At 42.6% G+C, this 25,610-nt stretch overlaps 1 protein-coding gene and 1 long non-coding RNA gene across 2 annotated transcripts in view; one reads left to right on the forward strand and one right to left on the reverse strand.

The window, feature by feature from the left end:
• The window catches only part of ca8 (carbonic anhydrase VIII), a 48,234-nt gene that overhangs the window by 6,944 nt on the left and 15,680 nt on the right, over nucleotides 1-25,610 (reverse strand). Inside the window, exons 4-6 of the mRNA XM_063220088.1 lie at nucleotides 6,314-6,409; nucleotides 6,133-6,195; nucleotides 184-232 (exon numbers count right to left, since the gene is read on the reverse strand). Coding sequence (XP_063076158.1) covers nucleotides 184-232; nucleotides 6,133-6,195; nucleotides 6,314-6,409 — 208 coding nt within the window. The remainder of the gene's footprint in view (nucleotides 1-183; nucleotides 233-6,132; nucleotides 6,196-6,313; nucleotides 6,410-25,610) is intronic.
• On the forward strand, nucleotides 14,187-18,275 carry LOC134466191 (uncharacterized). Its single transcript, XR_010038233.1, has 4 exons — nucleotides 14,187-14,268; nucleotides 16,887-17,048; nucleotides 17,911-18,023; nucleotides 18,162-18,275. It is a non-coding gene; the product is annotated as an uncharacterized LOC134466191 (long non-coding RNA).

Here is a 25,610-nt window from a genome sequence, read left to right on the forward strand (position 1 = left end):
TGATGACGTCATTAATGGTTCTCGCGCCACTCGCGACAAAGTGCGCACGTGAAGTATGCAGAGCCCTTTAGTGTATGAGGTAGACAGCACTTCCAGTTGCCGTGTTGCAAGCATGCTGTTATGTCTTCAAGCTAATATATTCTCCAATTTCAATTTATACTACAGAATTTGAAAGTACAGTACCTGGTAGCAATGTGTTTGGATTAAAACATGGAATTATCTTTGTCTTCCCCTGTGTAGACACAAAAAGAATATAAAACGCATGCTGTTATTATCTAAAAGTAGGCTACTGAGATTCACTTTTTATACAGTATCCCATACAAATCAAAGACCATACTCAGACATATCAGCTTCACATCTGTTACATTTGTGATTTATCACTTTTACTGCTTACTCGTTTATACAAATTTCCACCACCTCGGCACTTCTACCACCTTTGGGCCATTCATACAGTTACTACTCGTCTCGTACAGGTTGTATGATATCGATTTTCCGATACAGTACATTTCTGTGAATCTTCCCAACCCTAGTACAGGACAAAATCAAACTCAAAGACATCATACAGTGTAACGAGGACCCAATTCTTTTCCCCTCTGTCCTTGGGCATGGGAAAACTGACCACTTTGTCAGCTTCTATCCATACAAGGCTTCCAGTCAGGCAAAAATATTGGTGGCCATAGTCATTGGTAATTAGCCTATGCTAACTTGAAAGGCTGGAACATTGGCGAACCACAGGTTCCACACCACACGTTTCTGTCTGTAGGCCTACGTAGCGTAAAGTCAGGCTCACACTGCACAAGGGAATTTCACAATTTTAAAGTTCACATCTCAAGACTCACGTCTTCACTATACGAGCCGATGGTCGGATGCAAGCAGAATGCTCACACTGTGCGGCACGACAGGCTTGTTACCCGTGACTGCAGATGACAAAAACGAGGAGGTAAAATGCGCACCTGAGATGGAGATGAGGAGGAGCTTAAGAGAGAATCGCAATGCCCTGTCAATTTGTACATGTGTAGTGTCAAATCGGGTCGTAGCACTGCTTTAACTGTGCCATTTACTTACGAGGGACGATAAGGATTTCAAAGTTTTCGTAGCAACCCTACGATTGCACGATCATGAGGTGAAATTGCTTGTTGTTACCCCATGTAGGCCCTACACTACACGATGTGAGACTCACGATTGACCTCCGATTAACCCTGTGAAACCTGAACCATGAAAGCAATGAGAGAAAATTCTAATTTTTTGGAATTTGCTTCAATATTGGTCCCTTATAAGAAATGTAAAAAAAAAAATTCAAAATTTTGTTAAGGTCACTGAGATATTTGATGCATCATATATGATGCATCAGGCTTTAAAGGGAATGAAAATTCCAATTTCATGACCATTGAAAAATGACTTTTAATGCATTTGCATCTTTTTTTTATTTAAAAAAGTTGTCAGACAATTTAATTTGAGGATTATCTTTAAATATTTAGTGAGATCCTGCCATTTTTTTAAGCCTATCCTTGTTTTAGCAGGACCATATTTTACATTTCCCACAGCCTGGTTGGGCAATTTTTTAAAATCTGTGTAAAAACATAGCTGATCGAATGCTTAACAACCTATTTATGAGTGTAATATAGATCATTATTCATTTTTGATGTGTAATTTGAATATATGGGTCCATTACTACAATTGGACCATTTCTCCATTCACTTCAATGCATTTTTTACGAGATCATACTTTCAACATTTTGCATTACATTTTCAAAATCGCAAGTAAAACGTGTTTCTTAAGGCAATATCTTTGTCTTGAAGTAAAACAACTTGTGTGTTTTGCTAAACGATCGTCGTGGTATGCTTTGTAAGTTTCCCTATGGAGCAAATGCATTGATGGCTGACTTCCTGCCACCGCCGGATGGTGCTTATATGTTTCATCAGTTTTAGCACGATCTCTCTGCAACACGGTGTAAAAATATAAACTCTTCCTTGATTAATTGCACAAAGCAAGTGTTCAAATTAAAGGATGTAGAGTTATATTTCGGAAATTTGTACACAAACCTTTTGCAATTTGTCGATATCTCAGCGTCGGTCAGGGAAACCGCTTCTACTCCATTTTTGCATTTTTCGCCGAGCTGTGATCAACTTGTTGTTGACCGCTGCTCTCTTGTGGCGGTTTCCGCGTACTGCAGGACGTTTGGAAATGACACGCAGGATGTTTTTGAGATGGATTTTTTTTTGTGTCAGCGTGGAGAGGGCTTTGAATTTGATGCATCATACATGATGCATCCGGCGCGATAGGGTTAAGCAAGAAATTGGCCCGACTCCCAAAAAGTAACAAATCGAGGCAAAATCGTGCAAAAAGTTGCACAGTGTAAGCCCGACTTAAGACTGAAGAACAGCTTAAAATCACACCAGGAATTAAGCAGTAGCAAACAACCTCATGGTGTAGTAGTCTTAGTAGTAGCCTTTATTGTCGCAAGGGGAAATTCGTTCTTACCACACAGGTTGCAGTTGCCGCAAGAGCAGCGGCTATAAGAACACCTGTCAACCCACCTGTAAGAGGTAGGGTAGACATGGACCAGGCAGGTGGACAGGCAGCATTGCCATATTCCAGCCAGATTCCTGAAGGATAGGTCTAATAAGAGTATGGAAATCCGGTCGAAGTCTGACAGGCCTGGTTGGAACCCGACGGACCAGGCCGGACTCAGACAAATATTTAGAATATCTGTTTGAGCTTGGGTTGAGCCATCTGTGAACCTGCTGGGCATAGACATAGACTACAATACAAGAGTTGCAGAAATATTTGAAAAGAATTATGCCTGCGCTTCAGCCTCATTGCTGCCTAAGGTCTGAGATAGTAGAATCAGGATAAACCAGGTTATTTCTCATCGACTAGACTCAGAGAAGACCGGCACACTAAGCATATGTTTAAAACTTTTTTCGTTAGTTCGCTAACGTTTGGATCAATCATGTATGCATACTGTATATCTTCATTCTCACTGGAGAACGGACTTCTCATGATAGTGCGGCTCTCACAAGACAGTGGCTGTCCACGCGGTGGACCAATCATAAAAAGCGCTTCATGAGGTCTGCACAGACCACTGCACTTGAGAAGCTGAGATAGTTGGATTATGCGGTGTATTGGGCAAGATCGCTGGCCGTGGTGCTGAAGTACTGCCACAGCCGAGAAACGTCTACACAGTAGACATTCTTGAGCTCGAGAGAACGGGGCGCCTCTGAGAGTTCTGCACCCGCAGATATGTGTGAGGTCTGAGCGGACACCCCCGGCCAATGATGGTCAGAGAACAATGGAGTAAGATGAACTGGAGAGGAAGCTAGGACAGGACGAATCGACTGAACAGCAACGGAAGGGAGTTGAACAGGGAGGATGTGGGTGTGAGCGAGAAAGCAATTTTCTGACTGGAGACAGATGAGCAGAGAATAAATGCTGTGTAGTTATTTAAGGGGCGTTCCAAATTTCAGTGCAAGAAATGTCAACGAATGACGGCTGAGCAGAGAATGCAGGTGGTAATTAGGGCATGTCAAATTTCATTATGCTTGTCCCCAACTTTAATTTTGAATAAAACATGCATTTCATTCTGGTGCACAAGGTGACTGATGTTTCAATACACCTGCGTCTTCCTTAGAGGTTTGGAATCATCTTAAAATATGATGGCAAGAAAATAGGAAATGCAATGCTACAGCGACACATGGAAATCTTGTTGAATTCATCTTGTTGAATTCATTTCATCAAATTACCTGGTCTAGTTCAACAGAAAAAATCAGTCTGCATGTTTTAGGTCAGCTGCTCTTGGTTTATGTTTATTGAGTAAGCTTACAAGAGCCCGGCTTCTTGTGCGAACATGCACTTGCTCCATCCTTGCGCTGATGGCTCATGGGCTCCTACCTAGCATACGGTGTTGAAGTGTCACAGGGGTGACTATGGGTCCGTTCGAAACAGGGAAGGCAGCTGTCCTTCCAGTGAGCTAACTGGACATCGAGTCATGAAGTGTGGATCGAAACGAAAAATTGCTTTATTTCCTCCCTTGGCAATTGACTGCATTTGTGGGCGTAACAGGGATATTTGAGGGCAGCATCAGATGCTGACTTCGCTGCCTTGATACCCAACATGCTGTGCGCCACCTCCCTCTCAACCGGAAACCTGAAAAACAAACATGGCTACTACCCAAGCTACTACCTTATCATACTCTTTATTCTGACACTTATGTATGTAGATTTTGAAAATCGAATGGATAAAATCAACATTGTAGTATCTAAATTTGCTGTTGCTATATCTATTTATTGCCTATTTTACAATTCCGCCGTCTGACGATCATTCACCGTTCAAATAGCATGCGTAAGCTAAGCGCTAATGTGATGAACGTAACTCTCGCCATAGAATCACCGTAACATCAAATGCGCAAGGCAGCGCACTCGTTAGTGCCGTTCGTAACGGCTGCCTCATCAGCTAACTTCACCTATCTAATCAGTGACCTGTTTATGTAGGAGGAGAGTCATCGAGTCACTGCCTTCCATTTCGAATTGACCCTATGTCAAGTGGGGGAGGGTGTTATTGATGTTTAATTGGGGGGGGAAGCTGCGCCCACATGTGGACAAACATGGGTGCTCGTTGATAGACTTCACCTGCTCAATCATCAAGCACAAACGGTCTCAGGTGAGAGCCTGTGGGAGTGTTGAAAATTATTGGGCCGTCATGAAGGGGTAGACGTGTTTCTATGGACGGCTGCAGAGAAACGGAGGAAGAAGATCAGACACGATGAGAGGTGGAAGAGAGAAGACGCCACGCCACAATTTGTAGTGCAATGGTGTGGTGCAGTGTGTGTGTAGTGGTATTCAAAATTAGTATAACTTCTGAGTAGCCATAAGCTGAGAGTGTGTGGTGATGACCGTTTTCATCATGGAACATTTGCAAGTCAGTAATCGCATGATTGTCTTCACATCACAGAGCCGCACCCCCAGAAGATCCAGGTCCTGATGGAATGGAGGTGGGGACAAAATGGACACTTGGGGCTCTCTCCTCGGCTGCGACCTGGGGCGGGGTGGTTATGGGGTAAATAGTCTTTTTAAAGACTGAAGACGTAGGTGAATGAAAAATAAACGGACAATTGATTTTAACCTCATCTCTGTTTCCTCTTGGTTTATTTGGCGGTGTACAATATACTCCTCAGGGCAAATGGTTAGTAAGTGGGGGCGCCGCTTTCAAATGTGCGCCCCCCACCTGTGACAAATGGCGTAGTGCGGCAGGTTTGACCTGAGTATGAGCAACTGTACACCGCAAATATGCCGGAGGAAGAGGTACCAACAGATTTTAAAGGTCATATTTTATATGGCCGACTAAGACATTTATCGACAGATTTGTTTTATTGGATAAAAACACACAAAAAAAACTAAAAAGAGAAAACTTTTTGGTCTGAAGACTGGCCACCCTCATCTCTGTTTCCTCTTGGTTTATTTGGTGGTGTACAGCATACTCCTCAAGGCAAATGGTTAGTAAGTGGGGGCGCCGCTTTCAAACGTATGCCCTCCACCTGTGACGGAAGGTCAGAATACTGTATTCAGTTGATTAATTTAACCACACAGGGGCTACATTTTCCACACTAACGAAATGCTAATGAAGTGTTGTCAATGGGCCTATGCAAATATTGAATTGTCCCAGGCTTTGGTCAGATTCGAGAAGTAATTTATCGGAGGCGGGCAGGGCTCGAACAGAAAAAAAATCAGCCCGAGCCACACTGTAGTGTTAATGTTACAGTGGACATTCTGACTTGAAATAGGCCAGGGCATTGTGTTATTTTAGAAAAAAACATGACTGATAACTTAATTATAGAGGCCAGTGGCAAATCTGTCAAGTGTTCCCAATCTGTTATATGACCTTAAACCTGGATTCGGAACTGCTTGATTTACAGAAAGTATCTGACACAGTGGATCATTCCATTCTCCTATCCAAGTTGCGAGGCATGGATTTTGGCCAGGCACTATTTCAGGTTTTGATCATATTTATATGACAGAACTTACTTTTTTCAAGATCGTGATAAGATCCCAATTTTCCATACATTTCACTTTGTTATCGTCTCTGACAAGATTATACAAAAAGGGCAATGATCTGAGAAACATATTAGTAATTTACCTTGTACTGTAGATCCTGGAGGACATCAGTTATAGCTTTTAGGCCAACATGTTCTTTCCCAACCTTGGAAGAATTAAGAAATGGTTAAAGGTCAATGATAAATTGAACAACATGAAACAATAAGATGGGTAGACAGCCGACATTACTACTAGGACAACATGTTTTATGATCAAGGTTTTACCTGAACAAAAAGGGCAATGATGACTATACCGTTCTTCTTCCCAATAGCCTCTTCCACGTTGCTGAAGAGTGTTGAATTCCAATGGATGAGATGAAGCTGAAATACATGTTAAGATCAAAACAGTGAATGTACCTGAAAACAGTTCCGAATTGAAGTTTCTTGAGTCCAGGTGGTAGGCAGATTATGTAAGGGTTAACGTTCGGCGAGAAGGTCGCTACCGTGGAATAGCAGCACGACAGAGAGAATCTTTAGACCCCGACGCGGAGCGGAGGGGTCTTGTTCTCTCTGAAGTGCTACTATTCCACAAAGCGACCGACTCGCCGAAAGTTAACCCGCTTATTATATGGATATACTTAAATGATTCACACATGCGGGGACATTTCTTTAGACCTATTTAATGTTAAGATTGTTGCTGCGCAAAACAAAACAGTGCCATTGTGGAACACCGCTAGGCAACAGCTAGGTAGGCTAGCCAGGACAACAGGTGTTGTCTATCGCAGCAGCTGATTAGAGTGACAAAAGACCGGACCCCCTGCGGAGTGATAGCCTATGAAACATTCGCTTTAGCCACTGACTTGTATACAAGCCAGTGGCTTTAGCAGTGAACGTCTTGTTGCCATTGACAGCGGTAGCCAGGACAACGGGTGCTGTCTATCACAGCAGCTGATTAGAGTCTTGTTGAAAAGTCGCTTTAGCAGTGAAAAGTCTTGTTGCCATTGACAGCGGTCTGTTATAGACCAACCCGTCCGTTATCGAAAAATAACAGACGTCCGAACGTTGGGGAGCCCCGTTGAAATGAATGGAGCATTCGACAGATGACGTCACAACCATATAATAATAGGTGGTAGAGGTTGCACAGAGTCAGCTAGATGAACACAGTCCCTAGTGCAAACATGAGTTCAGTATGGGGCACCTAAGTCACGCCCTCTACTTCCTGGTTCATGGGGCAGAGGGAGTCAAAAAATGAATACTGGGCTTTAAAATGAGTGATTTTTGGATTTGTGGTGCAAAGGTGGAGGTCCAAGGTTTGGATTGGTGTAAAAAAAAAAACACTAATTTTCAAGCCCAGTAATTATTTTTGGACTCCCCCTGCCCCATGAACTAGGAAGTAGAGGGCGTGACTTAGGTACCCCATTGTGAGCGCTTTGGGAAATAAGCTGTCATTCAGGCTATTTGCTCTGACTGGTATTGACTAGTGATGGCAGTCTGGCACAAGCGCGCCGGAACGTGTTTCAAACCATCAACTGCGAAAACCATTAAACCACTGTTCCGAAGTTTGCTTCAGTACGGAAAAACCACGTGATATATTACGTATGAAACAGTAAACTGGTTCAGTTTTCCGAAAGAAGCTGCAGTGTTTCGCGCTGCCACACGAACCAGCAGGCGCGCGCAAATGTGTTTGGCCTGTTGAAGAGCCGTCTGCCAGGTTGCAGTGGAGAGAATATATATTTTATTGACTGTCATTGGCATAAGTCCCACTTGATAGACAAGTAGACAACATCATCATAAGTTATGAACACAACAAGGAGAAGACATTAATGTTCAGCAACGCTTTATTCTGATCGCCCAAAAAATAGCCTAATAATAAATGAATAAATAAATAAATAAATGTGGCATCATAGCCGTTGTAATGTCGTCTACCTCAACTGCCTCATCAGTAGCCCAAAATGTCAAATGTCTGGAAGTTAGCGTGCAAAAGTATGAGCTCAGTCCAATATTGGGAGTAATGTCGCAGATGATGAGGGCACAACATCTCATCTTATCGAATTGAGCCCGTTTAACACTAGAACTACCAGGATTTTTCTGCCTACCTAGAAGTACCAGAGAGGGGTCATTTGACCCGGTGTCCTGTCTATATGAGCGACCCGTCGAGATGTGATTCTCTAGGCTACTGAGCATGCGCACGCATGCGCACACCCTCGCGGTGGTTTTCGCGGGTGATTGCCCATCGAATTGTGAGACCGCAAGTTACGATACAGGATCCCCTGAGACTGTCAACTTTAGTGACTCAAACTGTAGCCTATGTCATCCTGAGGTTACCACCAGTCATCCATAGTCTAGGTAGCCTATAGCCCACCGACTGTCATGGACTGAAAGTTACGATATATCCCCTGGGGGGAAAACGGGAAATAGCGTGGATCATCCAGCAGATCATTGGAAAATCTGCGAAATAGCGTGGCCTCGTACATTTGCTTCTTTGTTGCCTAACCGTAATCGCTCACAGACTCAGCCTCGAACATTGCAACATCGATCAGAAAAGACTATTTATGTAGAAAATTATTATGTAGACTATTTATGTAGATAAAATCGCCCCATCTAATTGAGCTGTCAAAATGCTCCCTCCACCCTTTTCACTCAAGAATTTGCATCGACTGCATTGTAAAATGCCTGAACATGGTAAGAAATGCACTGGCGTGGGGATGTTATGAAAATATGATTCCGGTCATTAAAAGACAGACATCTGCCAAAACAAAGCCACAATACGCTATCTGCTATCTGGGAATATCTAAACTGCGCTTGTTTATCCCCATAGCACATGATTTCATGTGACAATTTGCCTTGCGAGCCCACGTCGCATTGAAACCAAACCAACAGCAAATGACTACATTAAACAACCCGTAGCCAGGCCCTGATCCCAAACACTTTCTCCAGTATTTGCGCAAACTCAACTCAGTCTCTTTCATATGGCACGTTTCTTAAGTTGCTCAAACGAGAGGCTCACGGTTTTTAGTGGTCAGCAGCCGCACGTTCTAAACTCCGCACGAAATAAACAAAGTAATGGTTATTTAAAAAAGTCCTACGTGGACCGATTGAAACGCCTTCCGCGGAAAATCAAGGTCGCTCATTTAGATGAGGCATCGCAAATCGATAGAACACCACTATCGAATAGGGCGACCGGTCGCTCATCTCGACGAGGCAACACATCTCGACAGAACACCGGCGGCTTTTACCTAATACACTAATCACTCATTTTGTTATGGTAATGAGGCTGTTAGGGGCCGTGTGTGGGGTGAGGGGTGAGGGGGTCACACCTTACAGTGCTAACAGCCAAGACAAACAGGGACAGACAGCTTCTTCCCAAGGGCTGTCAGCCAAAATCACCACAGGAAACTAGCAACTTGCATGAAGATATCAGCAATAAAGACAGATAGCACAGTTTGGCGGACAGTGTGTTACAGTTTTTCTCCATTGGTTTGGCTCATTTCTTGAAACTGAGATGTCATTCTCAAAACATGGACAAATCCCAAAACTAATTTGCAGTTCCTCACAACAGAATGGCATGTATCATTGCTTTCATCAAATTTCAAATGCTTTTGTACATGTCTCAATCATTTAGTACATCCTTGCAAATGGCTATGTACAAGTATCCTACAGTTAACATCAGCTTACATTTAGTAGAATTTTCAAATGAATGTACCTTGCTGATCTATCCCAATTGGTTGATTCTCAGTGTAATGGTTGTCCTGAAAACATGTCAGCACATTTTCTTCATATAAGTCATCAATGAACGTGTGAATGTCCCATGTGATCATGACGAATCATATGACTGCAACCAGATAATGGTTGAATTACAGTTTTTCTCGATTGGTTTGGCTCATTTCTTGAAACTGAGATGACATTCCTATAACCATTGGGTCATTTGGCCAAACATTCTTACACTTCTGCACAACAGTTCAGATAACTAGCAAAATGTCATATACCTCCCAAAACACCTCATTCTTGGATCAGCACTAAACCGTCTCACATATAAATAGTCAGTACCATCAAAATGGCATAGATCCTTCTCAATTGCTTTGGCTCATTTGCATTCATTTAGTCCTGTCAAAATAAACTGGATGGTTCAGCATAACTACATGGATCCTCATCACTCGCTCATATCACCCCAAAAACAGTTTACCCATGTGTCAAAACTAAATTTCTTCCCACAATATATCATCAGTACCCCCCAAAATACATTGTCCCTTTGCCATTGTGTAAGCACTGCCAGTCAAAATGGTTAGGTGTTTTATCTACGTTTAGCTAACAGATTTTCACTATGTATAAAAATTAAAAAGTGAGTGAAACCATTGAAGTTTGACAACACAGATAATTTACCAAGGACATTTATCAGTAACTTTCTTTACTGTAAATTCATATACAGAAAGTAATGCCCATATATCACAGGTTTCTCATGGTTTTGGCTCATTTCTCAAAACAGAGATAACATTCTCAAAATAACATGGACAAATGCCAAAGCAACTAGCAATTGTTCAAAACAGAATGTCGTTTGAAAAAAATGTCATGAAATTAGCCAAATAACAGAGGAAACTGTAGTATACACGGTTGTAAAATTATTTTCTACTAACTAGTAAAGTTACAATACCATCTGACCTGTTGAACACTGTCATGAATTTACTATGTAATGAAATTCTTAAAATATGATGTCCTTGACTGTTTTGGGAATTGCGTAGACCACTTTGCATATTATGACTTACACAATGAAATAATGCTGACGTGTTTTGGAGAGGGCAACCATTAGACTGAGAATTGTCTAATTCGTTTAGATAAGCAAGGTCAATTTATTTGGAAAATGTGCTGAATGTATGCTGAATGTGTCAACTGAAGGTTATTTGTACATATCCATCTGCAGAGATGTACTAAACATTTGAGACATGTACAAAGCATTTGATATCTGATGAAAGCAATGAAAAATGCCATTCTGTTTTGGGAAATTGCAAGTTGGTTTGGGGATTTGTCCGTGTTATTTTGAGAATGTCATCTCAGTTTCGAGAAATTAGCCAAACCAATAGAGAAAAAACTGTAACGTGTGAATCTCCCATGCCATGTGACCATAACGACTCATGTGAATGCAACCTGGCAATTGTTAGATGGATAAATACCAGTGCATGTGGACTACTGCTTCATTTCCCTCAAGAATTTTGTGGTGAAAGAAGCTTCTCTCCAAGGAACGAAGATGCAGAGATACAGCACTCAACAGGCATTGGAAATGATCCACACATGCACACACACACACACACACACACACACACACACACACACACACACACACACACACACACACACACACACTCTGTGTCTCAAGTGACAGCTGTGAGCTGCTAACAGCCACATTTCCACAACAAAAGGAGTGTCCGCAGGGGGTCCAAAGGGTCAAATGACCCTCTTGTGGGGCTTTTAGGTAAAAAGGTCAATTGACCCCTCCGTGGTAGTTCTAGTGTTAATTGCAAACATGGCTTTTCACCAGGAGAGGGCCCTGTTACTGAAGCTTCGAGTACTAACCCAATTTTTGAAGGAATGTGCCTAAATGGTTCAGAGCTTCAACAAAGCTTCATTGGCCCATCACTAGTATTGACCTGTAGCGCCTGCCAGAGGGCAGCAGTTTGAGCAGATTGTTGCCAGGCTGCAAGTCTTAAATGACATGCATGGCTCTAATTAGGCTGTGGGAGTTGTATATGGAGGCAGGGGGCAGCTGATCTTCTCTGATTGTGTATTCTATCTATGTGGTATGCATTCCTGTAGTATCAGCACTGAAATCTCCTTGGTTATCATTCTGGGTTGTCCATAATACAGCAGATAGGCTACTTGATACAGTACGTGTCATGTCTCTGACTAATAAGGAATACACTGACTACACCTATTACAGGCCTAATTATGCCCGTAATTATGGTTTGCGTATATTGTGGTTATTTCCTAGCCTGGTCCTCTAAATTGGTCTCATCTCATTGCAGGTAATTGACCCCACCCCCCAACACCAGGACAAGATTGCCGACAATTAGACCGAGGCTTCGTAGAAAGGCATTTTGAATTTATACTCTAAATTCAGTGCAGCCTCGGGGCATACATGAGGAACTCAATATGTCTTGCTTTCTGTAACAAATTGCTCCAGCATCGCGGCTGTGGTCTTGTAATAATTGTAGCTGTGGTTTTATTGACAATGTTCTTTGTGTATTGTTTTTTCACTTTTATGTTTTGTTTTGGGAAGTTGGCAAGCTGTTTAATTGTCTACAATCTTGTCCTGGTGTTGGGGGGTGGGGTCAATTACTGGAACTACTGAACTGATAAACATTTGGTGGAGAGGAGCAGGAGCTCAGTGAACTCCAGTGCAGAACTGTCATTGGAAGCCATCTGTGCACAACCGTATCTCACTCATTTCGTGAAGTATTCACGAAAAAAATAGATTAATTTTCGTGGTGCATTCACGTTATTGCCCGTTTTTCGTGGTAGGGCAACGAAACGCTGCCTATTCACTTGAATTGCCCAACTGTTGCCTAGCGACCCACTAGTTTGATGCCCTTTCGGTAGCCTACCGTCACATGGTAATCAAACATTTCAAACAAGCAATTTAGGGTTAGGTTTAGGGTCAAGGTTAGGGTTAAAGCCATATTATGTAATATTAAAAGTTGTCTATTGACAAATTTGATTCTTATCATTCATAAGTATTACATCATCCGTTATTAATTACCTCTATCACAAAAGTGAAGTGTTCGTATATTCCTCATATTCAGCAAGTGAATGTACTCAACAGTGTAACACTGCTCCATTGGTCGCTCCGCCATCTTAACTACCGGATGTCTAGAAGAACATGTCATCCATTTCACCCTTTTCGTTTGCGTTTCGACGAGAAAGTCGGAGGCCCACAAGTTCCACGCACACTCCAGCCCAGAGGTGGCGGTAATGCGCTGGTTGCAGCCTCCCATTATGGCCACAACCAGAGGAACGAGAGTAAGCAGCATCTCTCACACGATAGAGCGACTTAGCAAAATTGCTAGTTGTTAATCGACGTTATGGAGATGGACCATAAAAAATAGTCGGCTATCTGATGAACAGTTTCGCCCATCACCAAGGAAGCGCAGAAGAGAACCGGACAGAAAAGGATTTCGGCTAATCGCGAAGACGAAGGTCAACATAGGTGACAACATGAGTGAGAAGGTGTTTCAACAAGATGCTGAAGTTGCCTATTTTCTTCTCGACAGGTAGGTTAATTCCAAAAGCTTAGTTTAGCATTTTTGTTTTGTTTTGAAAGTTGAAATCAGTATTCCCCATGTGTTTGATGTTTGTTGTTTTTTAATGTTTGATTGATAGCTCCCTGTCCCTGATAGCTCCCTGTCCAGTCAAAGCTGTATAGCTAACACAGCTATGTAGTTTTTAGTTTGGTCTTCCTGTATAGCCAGGGGCCTGTCAAATAAGCCAATATAATGAAACATACCAAACTAATTTGAAGGTTATATAACGGAGCCCATATAACGTGGCAAATGCAGGTGTTAAGCCATACATAATGTTCTGCTAACTGAAAAGCATTTGTTTATCATTGCTGGTGCCATTCGGTAAATTTTCAGGGAGGTAGTTTTCGCGATTACATGTCCCCCCGAATGAAAAGGGTTTAGAACTAATGAAATACGTGATGAAAATACGATGGCGATTTCAAAGTCTAAACGTATATCACTGCTACAGCTGGGGTTTTGGTCAGACAGACCAAAGTTCTTAGTTCAATGTGACTTCAGCTGTGTATGTGGACTAAAACCCTTCTTATGTGTATAGTACTAGCTGCTGTGATAGGTCTGTCTGGGATGGGTACACATTTTTGGGGGGTGAAATTTAGTTGGTTCTGCCTTGTCTTTTAGCCTTTTTATGTATTTTTGCTGACTGAAAATTGAGTAGATCAATTCTAAACAACATGAAGCACATTTGGAAAGTTCCTTGCCCTTTACTTTCTTTGAAATGGTTGTGGACTGTGCTACAATACTGTAGATTGGCCTTGCAAAGCATCAGTCTGCACATATAGCTGCCCCACCGTTTATTGTTCGGCACTTACACATCTTTTTCTACAGTATGGGTGGGGCATTGCTGATCCACAGACCATCGAAGGATTTGCTGTTGTTGGTGTTGGCGAGATGGTGCATTACCTGCCTGCTGAGGAAGACCAGGAAGAGACTCAACCCGTTTTCGGGCTTCAGGTACTTGTTTTACATGGTTTTATTGAATATACAGTAAATACTAATTCAAACCACTGTAAGATACAGTGCCCTCCATAATTATTGGCACCCCTGGTTGAGATGTGTTAAAAGCCTTAAAATAAATTCAGTGTTTATTGCAGAAGAATACTGTCACACTGAAAATTTTAGGAAAATGTAGCCTTCAACGCAAATGAATTGTAGGAAAATAAAAAAAATCCCTGACTAAAAAATAATTATTTTTCATTAAATCACCTGTTCCACAATTATTGGCACCCTTAACAATTCCCAGGAAATAAATATAATTGAAGCATTTCTGTCATTTCTACAGTAGTTTACAAAGTTTACCAGAGTATGTAGGAACATTAAATAGTAATTCATCACTTCCTGTTTCCCTGGGGTATAACTATGACGTGACACCGAGGCCATTTCTCTTATCCACTCTTAAACATGGGAAAGACAAAGGAACACAGCATACAAGTGAGGCAGATGTGCGTCGACCTTCACAGGTCAGGCAGAGGCTACAAGAAGATTGCCACTCAACTGCAGCTGCCCATATCTACTGTGAGAGGAATAATTAAGAAGTTTCAAAAACAACTGGAACAGTGGTAAACAAGCCTGGACGAGGACCCAAGTTTATTTTGCCACCACGCACAGTGAGGAGGATGGTAAGAGAAATCAAAATATCTCCAAAGCTCACTGTTACAGAATTACAACAAATGGTAGCATCCTGGGGTCACAAAGTCTCCAAATCAACCATCAGGCGCTGTCTACACGCCAACAAGCTGTTTGGGAGGCATGCACGGAGAAAACCTTTCCTCACCCACAATCATAAACGCAAACGTCTGGAGTTCGCCCAGCGGTATTGGGGCTTCAACTGGGACCGTGTGCTTTGGTCAGATGAGACCAAGATTGAGCTTTTTGGCAACAAACACTCTAAGTGGGTCTGGCGTGCCACGAAAGATGCGCATGCTGAAAAGCACCTCATACCCACTGTGAAGTATGGGGGTGGGTCAGTGATGCTGTGGGGCTGTTTCGCTTCCAAAGACCCTGGGAAGCTTGTTAGGGTGCATGGCATCATGAATGCTTTGAAATACCAGGACATTTTAAATCAAAATCTGTTGCCCTCTGCCAAAAGCTGAAGATGGGTCGTCACTGGGTCTTTCAGCAAGACAATGGCCCTAAACATATGGCCAAAATCTACACAGAAATGGTTAACCAGACACAAAATCAAGCTCCTCCCATGGCCATCTCAGTCCCCAGACCTCAACCCCATTGAGAACCTGTGGGGTGAGCTGAAGAGGAGAGTACAGAGGAGAGGACCCAGGTCTCTGGATGATTTAGAGAGATTCTGCAAAGAGGAATGGCTGAAGATCCCTCTTTCTGTCTTTTCCCATCTTGTGAAACATTATAGGAGAAGATTAGGTGCTGTTTTGTTGGCAAAAGGGGGTTGTACAAAATATTAACAACAGGGGTGCTAATAATTGTGACACACATTATTTGATGTCAAATAATTATTTCTTTATGTGGGATTTTTTTCCCCACTGAATAAATGCACTTGTATTGAAGGTTGGATTTTTCTCTTTTTTTCCATTAAGGTCCCATATTATTTAGAGAAAAATAATAATNTTTCAAGTCAAGTCAAGTCAAGTCAAGTTTATTGTCAATTTCTTTACATGCACTGGTCATACAAAGAATTTGAAATTGCGTTTCTTGCTCTCCCATGCAGACATAGACTAATCTAGGTAAGGACATAGACAGTATAGACATAGACAGTACTCATACATGGACATAGACAGTATGGACGTAGACATTGCTCATACAGACATTTAAAGTGCAAGACTGGACAACAGAAGACTTGTAGAGAACATACATTAAGAGGAGGTATTTTGTTGTTCTTTTTTCTAAAAGTCCTTTATAGCGTTCTGACATAGTAATAGTAGCATTTGAAGAAATAAAATACACCAGCAGCAGTATGTGTGTGTGTGTGTTTGTATGTGTTTTGTGTGCGTGTGTGCGTGTGTGTGTGTGTGTGTGTGTGTGTGTGTGTGTGTGTGTGTGTTTAGTGCAGGTAGAAAGTGCGGTGTGCGTCTGTGTGTGTGTACCTGTGTATGTGTGTGTGTGTGTGTGTGTGTATGTGTGTGAGTATGAGTTGTGTGTCAGTGTGTGTATGTTTGGGTTTAGTGCAGAAAGTGCAGTGTGCTTGTGTGTGTGTGTGTGTGTGTGTGTGTGTGTGTGTGTGTGTGTGTGTGTGTGTGTGTGTGTGTGTGTGTGTGTGTGTGTGTGTGTGTGTGTGTGTGTGTGTGTGTGTGTGTGTGCATGTGTATGTTTAATAATTGTATGTATGTTTAATAATAATTGGAAGCTAAAAAACACATCTCAACCAGGGGTGCCAATAATAATGGAGGGCACTGTACATGCAGAGGTTTCAAACGTATAAAACAAATTCATGTTGCAAGTAGGCCTACAATACTAGCACATTATATTTCATAGCTGTGTTACATTTTATCCCACTATACCTAAAGAGATACCTAAACATACTCAGCAAAGTTACCTGTGCTTTTTCTTTTTTTTACTTCTAGTTTTGACACCTGTGGATATATGTGTTTCTGCTTATCTAGATCAACATCGCAGTTGGAGTCTTTTCAGAATGACATACTCATGTATGCTAAGCGCCACTCCTTCAGCCCACCGGTTTAGGAAGCATGAGTTTTGCTGGCAGCTCTTGACTACAACTTTCATCGTGACAGGCCGACGCTCACAACATCAGAGGGCCAACAAATGTAAGTTGTACTTGAACTGCTTTATATCTATTATGCCATTTACTGTGAAATGATGTTTGATGCTGATGTGATATTTTTTTACAAATTGATGTGGATAATGTACGCGCTGGTGCGGTGGTCCCAATCAGGAGCCCTATCTCACGCCTTTCCTTTCGTAAAGTCTTCACGAAAAAAATAGATTAATTTTCGTGGTGCATTCACGTTATTGCCCGTTTTTCGTGGTAGGGCAACGAAACGCTGCCTATTCACTTGAATTGCCGCACTGCTGCTATGGTTATCCAAGCGTCTGCAGGGGCGGGGAGGGGGTGCTGACAGAACACTGCTGATACGCTCGGGACTCACTAATTCGACGCCCTTTCGGTACTTACGCCTTATGTCCCCTAAACCTAAACCTAACCCTACACCTAAGCCTAACCCTAACCTTAACCCTAACCTTGACCCTAAACCTAACCCTAAATTGCTTGTTTGAAATGTTTGATTACCATGTGACGGTAGGCTACCTAAAGGGCATCAAACTAGTGGGTCGCTAGGCAACAGTCGGGCAATTCAAGTGAATAGGCAGCGTTTCGTTGCCCTATCACGAAAAACGGGCAATAACGTGAATGCACCACGAAAATTAATCTATTTTTTTCGTGAAGACTTTACGAAAGGCGTGAGATACGGTTGCAATCAGCCTATATTGACTGTTTCCAAACAAATGGTCAACAGGCAATTAGGCATGAATCAAATGCAGCACATATACCTAAGTACCTGCACATCAACGTTTTATAAGTAAATTGACATTCATTGGCCACTTGTCATATTTGAAAGTAACTAATTACCTCAAACTAAACCATATCTAAACCACATCCCAAATCTTCAGGGGAGTTGTCGAGCAAAGACTCAGCAGTGGGGTGGAAATGGCCAGGACCAGGATGCTTCAACATGACGACCCCCGAAGACTTGATGTTGTGCCCCAGTCCTTCCACCAACAATGTAAGAGCTTGTGTGGACGCAAGTCAGCCGAGGTTTTGGTGTGCGATACTGTTGCTTATATTGACATACTCATCTTTGCACGCTATCATCTACCATAACATTTTGTTCATACATCTCTATTGTGCTTTCGTTCCACAGATTCGGCTTTCCAAGCAGCTGCTGATGACGAGAAATGATTGATGTACCACATGACCACTTCCATCCTCATGTGAAGTGGCAAAGATGATAACTTAGATTTTTACCTTTACATTGTTGTTGCGCTATGGTTGTGAGAATCTTTCTTTTCTTGGCTTCTTTATGTATGTATGCATGTATATTTTGTATATAAACACAGCACTGACAAAGGGTTATCTTCCTTTTTTTATTACTAAAACATAAGCAATTGCACTGAAGAAATATAATGTAATGTACAAACTGTAAAAAAAAAGTGTGAATGTTGACAGTACAAGTAGGCTAATCCATATTTTAAATGAAAAAGTCTTTGCCAATTATTTGAATCTTATAATCTATTTACAAGTCCAAATTAAATTAAATACATGTAATAGTTGGTATGATCCCCCTGAGACACTACGGCTAGGAATGACCCTCCTGAACCCCAAGGACCCTTACTGCCAAAAGATAAAGTGGCAGTGGGCAACATACTGGTATTTTCGGTTGTCGTCCCCTGGCTCTCTAATGTCACCTGACCATGTCACACACACACCCCGTTACTGCCTGTGCACTCTCCGGTATGTCTTATCCAGGCAAAACTGTAAGTGTACTTGTGCAATACTGAGGGTCCTGTTCACAGCACAGCCTCTCCCGGTCGGTTGCCATGTCACAGGCAGTTCGCACAGCTGCACCAAGGCACCCTGGCGTTCCAGCAGGATGTGGGGCATCATGCCTGTTCCGCCACTGCAGCAAGACGTTGAAGACCAGGCCTGGTTGACACTGTATGATCTCTGATGTAAAACAGTGGAAATCCTCCAATGTCATCTCCTGCAGTACTACCTGCAGAAATAACAGGAATTTCATGTTGATTCATATTGCATAAACCATTGTTGTAAAATAGATTGTGAAGGACAACATTGAGTCGGTTAACAAACATGGGTTATTTGAGATAATAGAAGCAATTGCACTTGCTGCATCAAAAGGTAGGCTGTTAGCATTATAGGTCATCATAGATGCATAGAGCATATTATGACCTTAGTTAGTCATGCTGTTTTCTAGTCAACTGTGTCACTTGAAACAGTAGGCTATATGTCCCATATTAGGCGCTGGCCTACTGGCCAAACGAGCAAAGCTTTTCATCCATCTTTCCCATCATAAAAACTGAGTTAGTAGTTGTGGGAAATTGTCCTTTTTTTGTAGGTGTGATTTCATACTCTGCTGTGTTTCTTGTTGATCAATATCAACTCTGCATTTAGTCGTGTCTTTCTTTCAGTGTCATTTTCAATCATGTACACTGATATGGAGTTATGTTGTAGCATGTTGGAATAAACAGCTTTGAGCATCACTGATGCCGGTCATCACATTGTGCGATTCTATACGAGTTAGGCTATATTTTCGTAAGCAGAACCATCAAGCGTAGTAATAGTGACCGACCTTATCAAAGTAGATAGGCTGCCCAGGTAGCCTATAATTCATAAAATAAAACTAAGAGGGGAGTTTCTGGGAAATCAGTTTCAGCCAGAAAAATGGTCAAACTATGATAGCACGGGGGGAGGGAGACCAGGAGCTGGCCTGGGCGAAAGCGTGTGGAGCCAAAAATATTTGGGGTGCTTTGGGATTTCTTATAATTGGCGTTAATCATACATTATTTTGTAGGCTATACGAACCTTTGTGTCTTAGAGCCGACCAACCCTCCATCTCCTCCTCCCTCTGCCTCAAAATGTGTTGATGACAGTGTCTAAAGACAAAGGGAAAATATTGCAGCTCCAAAATTCTACGGTGCTGTAAGATATTTTGCCTTCGCTCGTTCACTAGGTTAGCTTGATTTGAGATATCTGGATCTAGCCATACGCTAAGCGCAATGTCAACATGGCTAGCTCATAACCAATCTCCGGAATGCTACCAGAATACCAAACAGTAGAAACTTTATTAGATTTTACAATGTATGACATTTCGAACTGAAATGGAAAATGACAGCATGGTCTACTGTAATTTAACCACACTAACCTCATCAACCAAGGGAAAAGCTGCTGGATGTTTTGGCTGAAGCATCTCTCCAGTCGAATCGAGTCCAATGACGTGCCCGCCCAGTATGTTGGCGTTCGGCTACCGTAGAACTGCTGCTTGCAGTGCACCAACGCATCCGATAGATGGGAGTGTAAATGAGTGTAAATTACTTACAGGGACTTTAAGGTTAGAGTTAGGGTTAGGTTTAGGGGACATAAGGCGTAAGTACCGAAAGGGCGTCGAATTAGTGAGTCCAGAGTGTATCAGCAGTGTTCTGTCAGCACCCCCTCCCCGCCCCTGCAGACGCTTGGATAACCATAGCAGCAGTGGGGCAATTCAAGTGAATAGGCAGCGTTTCGTTGCCCTACCACGAAAAACGGGCAATAACGTGAATGAACCACGAAAATTAATCTATTTTTTTCGTGAAGACTTTACGAAAGGCGTGAGATAGGGCTCCTGTGCAACAAATGCAGTCATGAAATGTCCTCGCTCTTAAATTCAACTGTTAGCTATATTATAAGAAAATGGAAACGTTTGGGAACAACAGCAACACAGGGGAAGGCTGCGTGAACTGACAGAGACGGATCGGAGGATGCTGAAGCGCTTAATGCAAAGAGGTGGTCGACTTTCTGTACAGTCAATTGCCACAGAGCTCCGACCTTCATGTGATTCAGATCATCTCAAGAAGAGTATGCAGAGAGCTTCATGGAATGGGTTGCCATGGCCGAGTAGCTGCATCCAAGCCATACACTAAGCGCATACGACTTTGTTGCGAGCGTCGACGTTGCAAAAGGCACGTGAGCGAGAACTTGTTGTCACGATGTGGGTGTTATTAAATACAGCGCATCTAAAGTCGGCCACAAATATGAACGAGACGATGAGCTCGCACCAGTTTGCTCTACTAACACACCACGTGTGAGGAGTGGGGGGACAGGCAATGAGGAGGAGCTGAAGTGGGGACCTGCGCAAACTTGTGTAGAGGTGTGAGACAAGACCCATATACACACGTGAGTGAGTTGTTGACCAACCAGTTCATGGGTGCGTGACCTCGGAGGCAGTCCGCCGACGAGCGTTGAAGGGGATAAGCAACTGCAGAGGTTGCAAGATCTGACTGCAGTCGCATTCATCCCGCGATAATTTGACACCATGTGACATGTCACCTCGTCAACGCAATGTCGACGAAATTTCGAAGTTTGACAGGAAATCTAACCGTCATGCAGCATTTTGATCCAGGGTGCATTGCTGTCTTCATGCGCATGCATGCGTTGATGCGAAATCGAATGCACTTATTACCAAATGCTATGCAAAGCATCAGATGCAGTGGTTTAAAGCACGCCACTAATGGAGCAGTGGAGTAATGAATCACACCTCTCCATCTAGAAATCTGCTAGACATGTCTGGGTTTGAAGGTTGCCATTAAAATTGGACATTTTGGACTGCGTTGTACCAAATGGGAAATTAAAGCCGGGCATACACTGTGCGATATTTTCGCTCTTGGGTATTAAGCTCCTGCTCACACTGCACGATGACATTTCACTATTTAAAAGTTCACATCTCACGACTCACGTCCTCACACTATACGAGCCGACAGTCGAATGCGAGCCAAATGGTTCCACTGCGTGACGCGACAGGCAGGTTTCCCCGGTCTGCAGAGGAGGGAACATGCGCACCTGAGGTGGAGATGAGTTTGCGCTCAACAGCAAATCGCACTGCCCTATTAATTTGTGCATGTGAAGTGTCAAATCGGGTCGTAGCACTGCTTTAACTGTGCGATTTAGGCACGAGCCACGACCAGGATTTCAAACAGTTTTGATTTTCTTGCGACCCCGCGATTGCACAATCGTGAGGCGAAATCGCTTGTCGTTACCCCATGTACACTGCACGATGCGAGACTCACGATTGACCTGCGATTGAGCAAGAAATCGGCCCGACTCCCAAATCGGGGCAAAAGTCGCACAGTGTAAGCCCAGCTTTAGTGGATGAGGGATTGTGGTTTAGGGTTGTTTTTCATGAGTTGGGCATGGGCCCATAGGTCCAGTGAACTTTGAATGCTTCAGAATACCTAAACATTTCGAACAAATCCATGTCCCCATCCTTGTGGGAAAGGTTTGGAGCGGGCTACTTTCCTTGCCCAACATGTCTCTGCACCAGTGCACAAAGCAAGGTACATAAAGACATGGACGACAGAGTCTGGTACGGATGAACTCGACTGGCCTGTACAGAGTCCTAACCAGGGGTGCGTTTCTCGACAACATCATGGCTAAGTTATTTACTTGGTTGCAATGCAATTTCCCATTGGAAACCTACTGTAGTAAGTTGCGAAGTGGTTAGCAACAATACAGTACTTTTGAGAAACGGGGTCCTGAACCGAATAGAACACCTTTGGAATGAATAGATCAGTGACAGAGCCAGGCCTTCTGAGCAATATCAGTGTATGACCTCACCAATGTGCTTTTGGAAGAAGCCTTCCCAGAGGGGTTGAAGTTGTAATGGCTGACTGATATCATAACCCTATGGCTTAGACATGAGATGGCACTTAAGTCCATAATTTGAGTCAAAGCAGGTGAGCGAATACTTTTGGCAATATTTCCTATCATTTAGCCATTTTTTGTGCACGCAGTCAATCAGGATATTGCCTGGTCAAGGCAAAAAAAGAAAGATCAGCCATAGAAATTTGAGATCTGACTTCGCCTTTGTCTTCACTATACTATCTGGGTACCCCCCACAAACTGAAGCATATTAGAACAAGGCTCCTAATCAAATAGGCTATTCTTGTATGTGGCTGGATAAACATTTACAATCTTCATTTACAATGAACTGAACCCATGATGCAGCTTAGAGCGGCAGGTGGAAGAAGAGCCATAATACCGCCCATGCAAAATTCCATCTGGCGACCATGATTGGCTCATTCATTCAGAAATGACTTGACTTTCACAGTATTTCGATGGTTGTGTGAGGAAATCGGAACACCCTCGCCGGAGTTTGGCGAAATACAGAGTCAGGTTAGGTTTTTCATAGGTCTAACTATGACCATGCGTTTCCATCTTTGGTCCCGTTCATGATAGCCTATCACATGCTGCCCTCAGATAGAAGGTACGTCCCAGACCCAGACCAAAAGACCCTCAGGCCATAAGACCATTGAATACACAGGACTGCCTAATGTTTACACCAGATTATTATTATTATTATTTTATCTTGGGGTTGGGGAGCTTATTTATTTGAATGGGGGGCGGGGGGGATCAAACACTTTTATCTTTTTTGCACTTTAGATGGCAATCTACTACTAAGTGTTGTGCTCCACACAGTTCTGTTGGCTTTTTTGACATTCCCTTCGTTTACATGACAAGGCGTCATGCAGTGTTGCCAGATGTGTCTGATCATGGCACGCCCAACGAGAATGTGTGGAATGACTGGAATTGTTGTTAAAGCGGAATAAAAGCAAAGAGACTTGAGAGAAGAGCGACCATAGTTGTCATCACAGTGTAGTACGGAATGATGGTGATAGCTTGGAGGCTTAGAGCCTTTTCAAGACCCGATACTTCAGTTTGTGATACAAGCTCCAGAATCGGTACAGATACTCCTTAGACATTACTATTTTCAAAAAGTATGCAGGCCACTTCAAATTCAAGATAGTTCAAGTTCAAGTTCAAGATAGCTACCCATTTTCCAAGATGGCCGCCATACAGATATGAATTAGCAACTGAAACAACTGTTCAAATGATGATACAAGCACTGAAATTGTCATAGATACTCCTTAGACACAATTCTTTTGAAAAGGCATGCAGGCCACTTGAAATCCAAGATGGCTGTCCATTTTCCAAGGTGGCCACCATACATAGGCTATTAGTGGAGTCGGTTACAGGACAAAAAGGGCATTACCGTTACGGAGCTGACAAAATTGTGAAACTTAACACGACGCTTCCTTAGGACCCCCTCAATGATTTAAGCCTAGGAGCCCAACTGAAATATTCAATTTTCATGTCAATCAAGTGAATAATACATGTACATATCAAGTGTCAGTGACAGCTTGGATTATCTACCTCTATAAGGCCGTTACAAAATAAAATGTATGCTGATTTGTGTTCAGACGTGTATGTCTCAAGTCCTAAGTGTACTGTGGAGTGATAGGGGCCTTTATGCTTAGGAAATTATGAATAATCAATATGCAATACACCATACATACAGTATATTGAAAAATACTTTCTTTTTAAAAGAGCAAAATGATAACATGTCTGTTTTCTGTTCTACTTTGGGCTTAAACCTAGATGACATGTTGGCTACCCAACCACTTAATTTATTGCTTGGTCTTTATTTTTTATTTGTGGGTGTGGTCCTTTGTTTAAAACATGTCTGACTGCCTTTCCTCTCTCACACATTCAAAAAGTCTTTCAAAAACTTTAAACAACAGCATGTGGAAATCCCATTGGCTTTGGAGGGATACAGCTGTCAAAGTGGCCTACAAGTCATCAAGACTATACTGTACTCTACTGTACTGTGGCGTAGTGTACTCTGCTATACGGTACTGTACTGTATTGTACTATACTCTACTGTACTGTACTGTACTGTAATGTGATATACCGTACTCTACTGTACTGTACTGCACTGTCCTGTACTGTACTATACTGCACCTTACGGTATGCTACTGTGCTGTAGTGTAGTGTACTGTAGTGTACTGTACTGTACTGTACGTTACTATACTCAACCATACTGTATGCTACTATACTGTACTGCACTGCACTGTACTCTACTCTACTCTACTGTACTGTATGCTACTGTACTGTACTGTGCTGTACTGTACTGTACTGCACCGTATTGTATGCCACTGTACTGTGCTGTACTGTACTCTACTGTACTGTGCTGCACCGTACTGTATGCTACTGTACTGTGCTGTACTGTACCGTATGCCACTGTACTGTGCTGTACTGTACTCTACTGCAGTGGTTCTTAACCTTTTTTCTTGAAGCACCCCCTAACCTGTGCCCGAGACAAGCCGCACCCCCAACCCAAACGTCTACACGTGTGTATGCACTAATACATGATTTAAGTGTATAATTACAATGATTCTTGCTTTAGACTTTACATTAGGTCCAAATATGTTTTAATTTGATGTTGATTTGGTCTAATTATAATGTTTGAATCAGAATTTTGGTCACAACCTCAACACAAACAAAATTCCATGCACCCCCTGAAATCTCTGGCGCACCCCCAGGGGGTGCCCGCACCCCAGGTTAAGAACCACTGCTCTACTGTACTGAACTGCACCATACTGTATGCTACTGTACTGCACTGCAGTGTACTGTACTGTACTTTTCTATACGGCACCATACTGTATGCTACTGTACTATGGTAGACTATCCTTCCTCCCACACTATTTGTGTGCCTTGCATATCAAGAAAATGAGTACCGGTAATGATTTACTTAGTATATACC

The sequence above is a fragment of the Engraulis encrasicolus genome, chromosome 16 (genome assembly GCF_034702125.1).
Source record: "Engraulis encrasicolus isolate BLACKSEA-1 chromosome 16, IST_EnEncr_1.0, whole genome shotgun sequence".
NCBI lineage: Eukaryota > Metazoa > Chordata > Actinopteri > Clupeiformes > Engraulidae > Engraulis > Engraulis encrasicolus.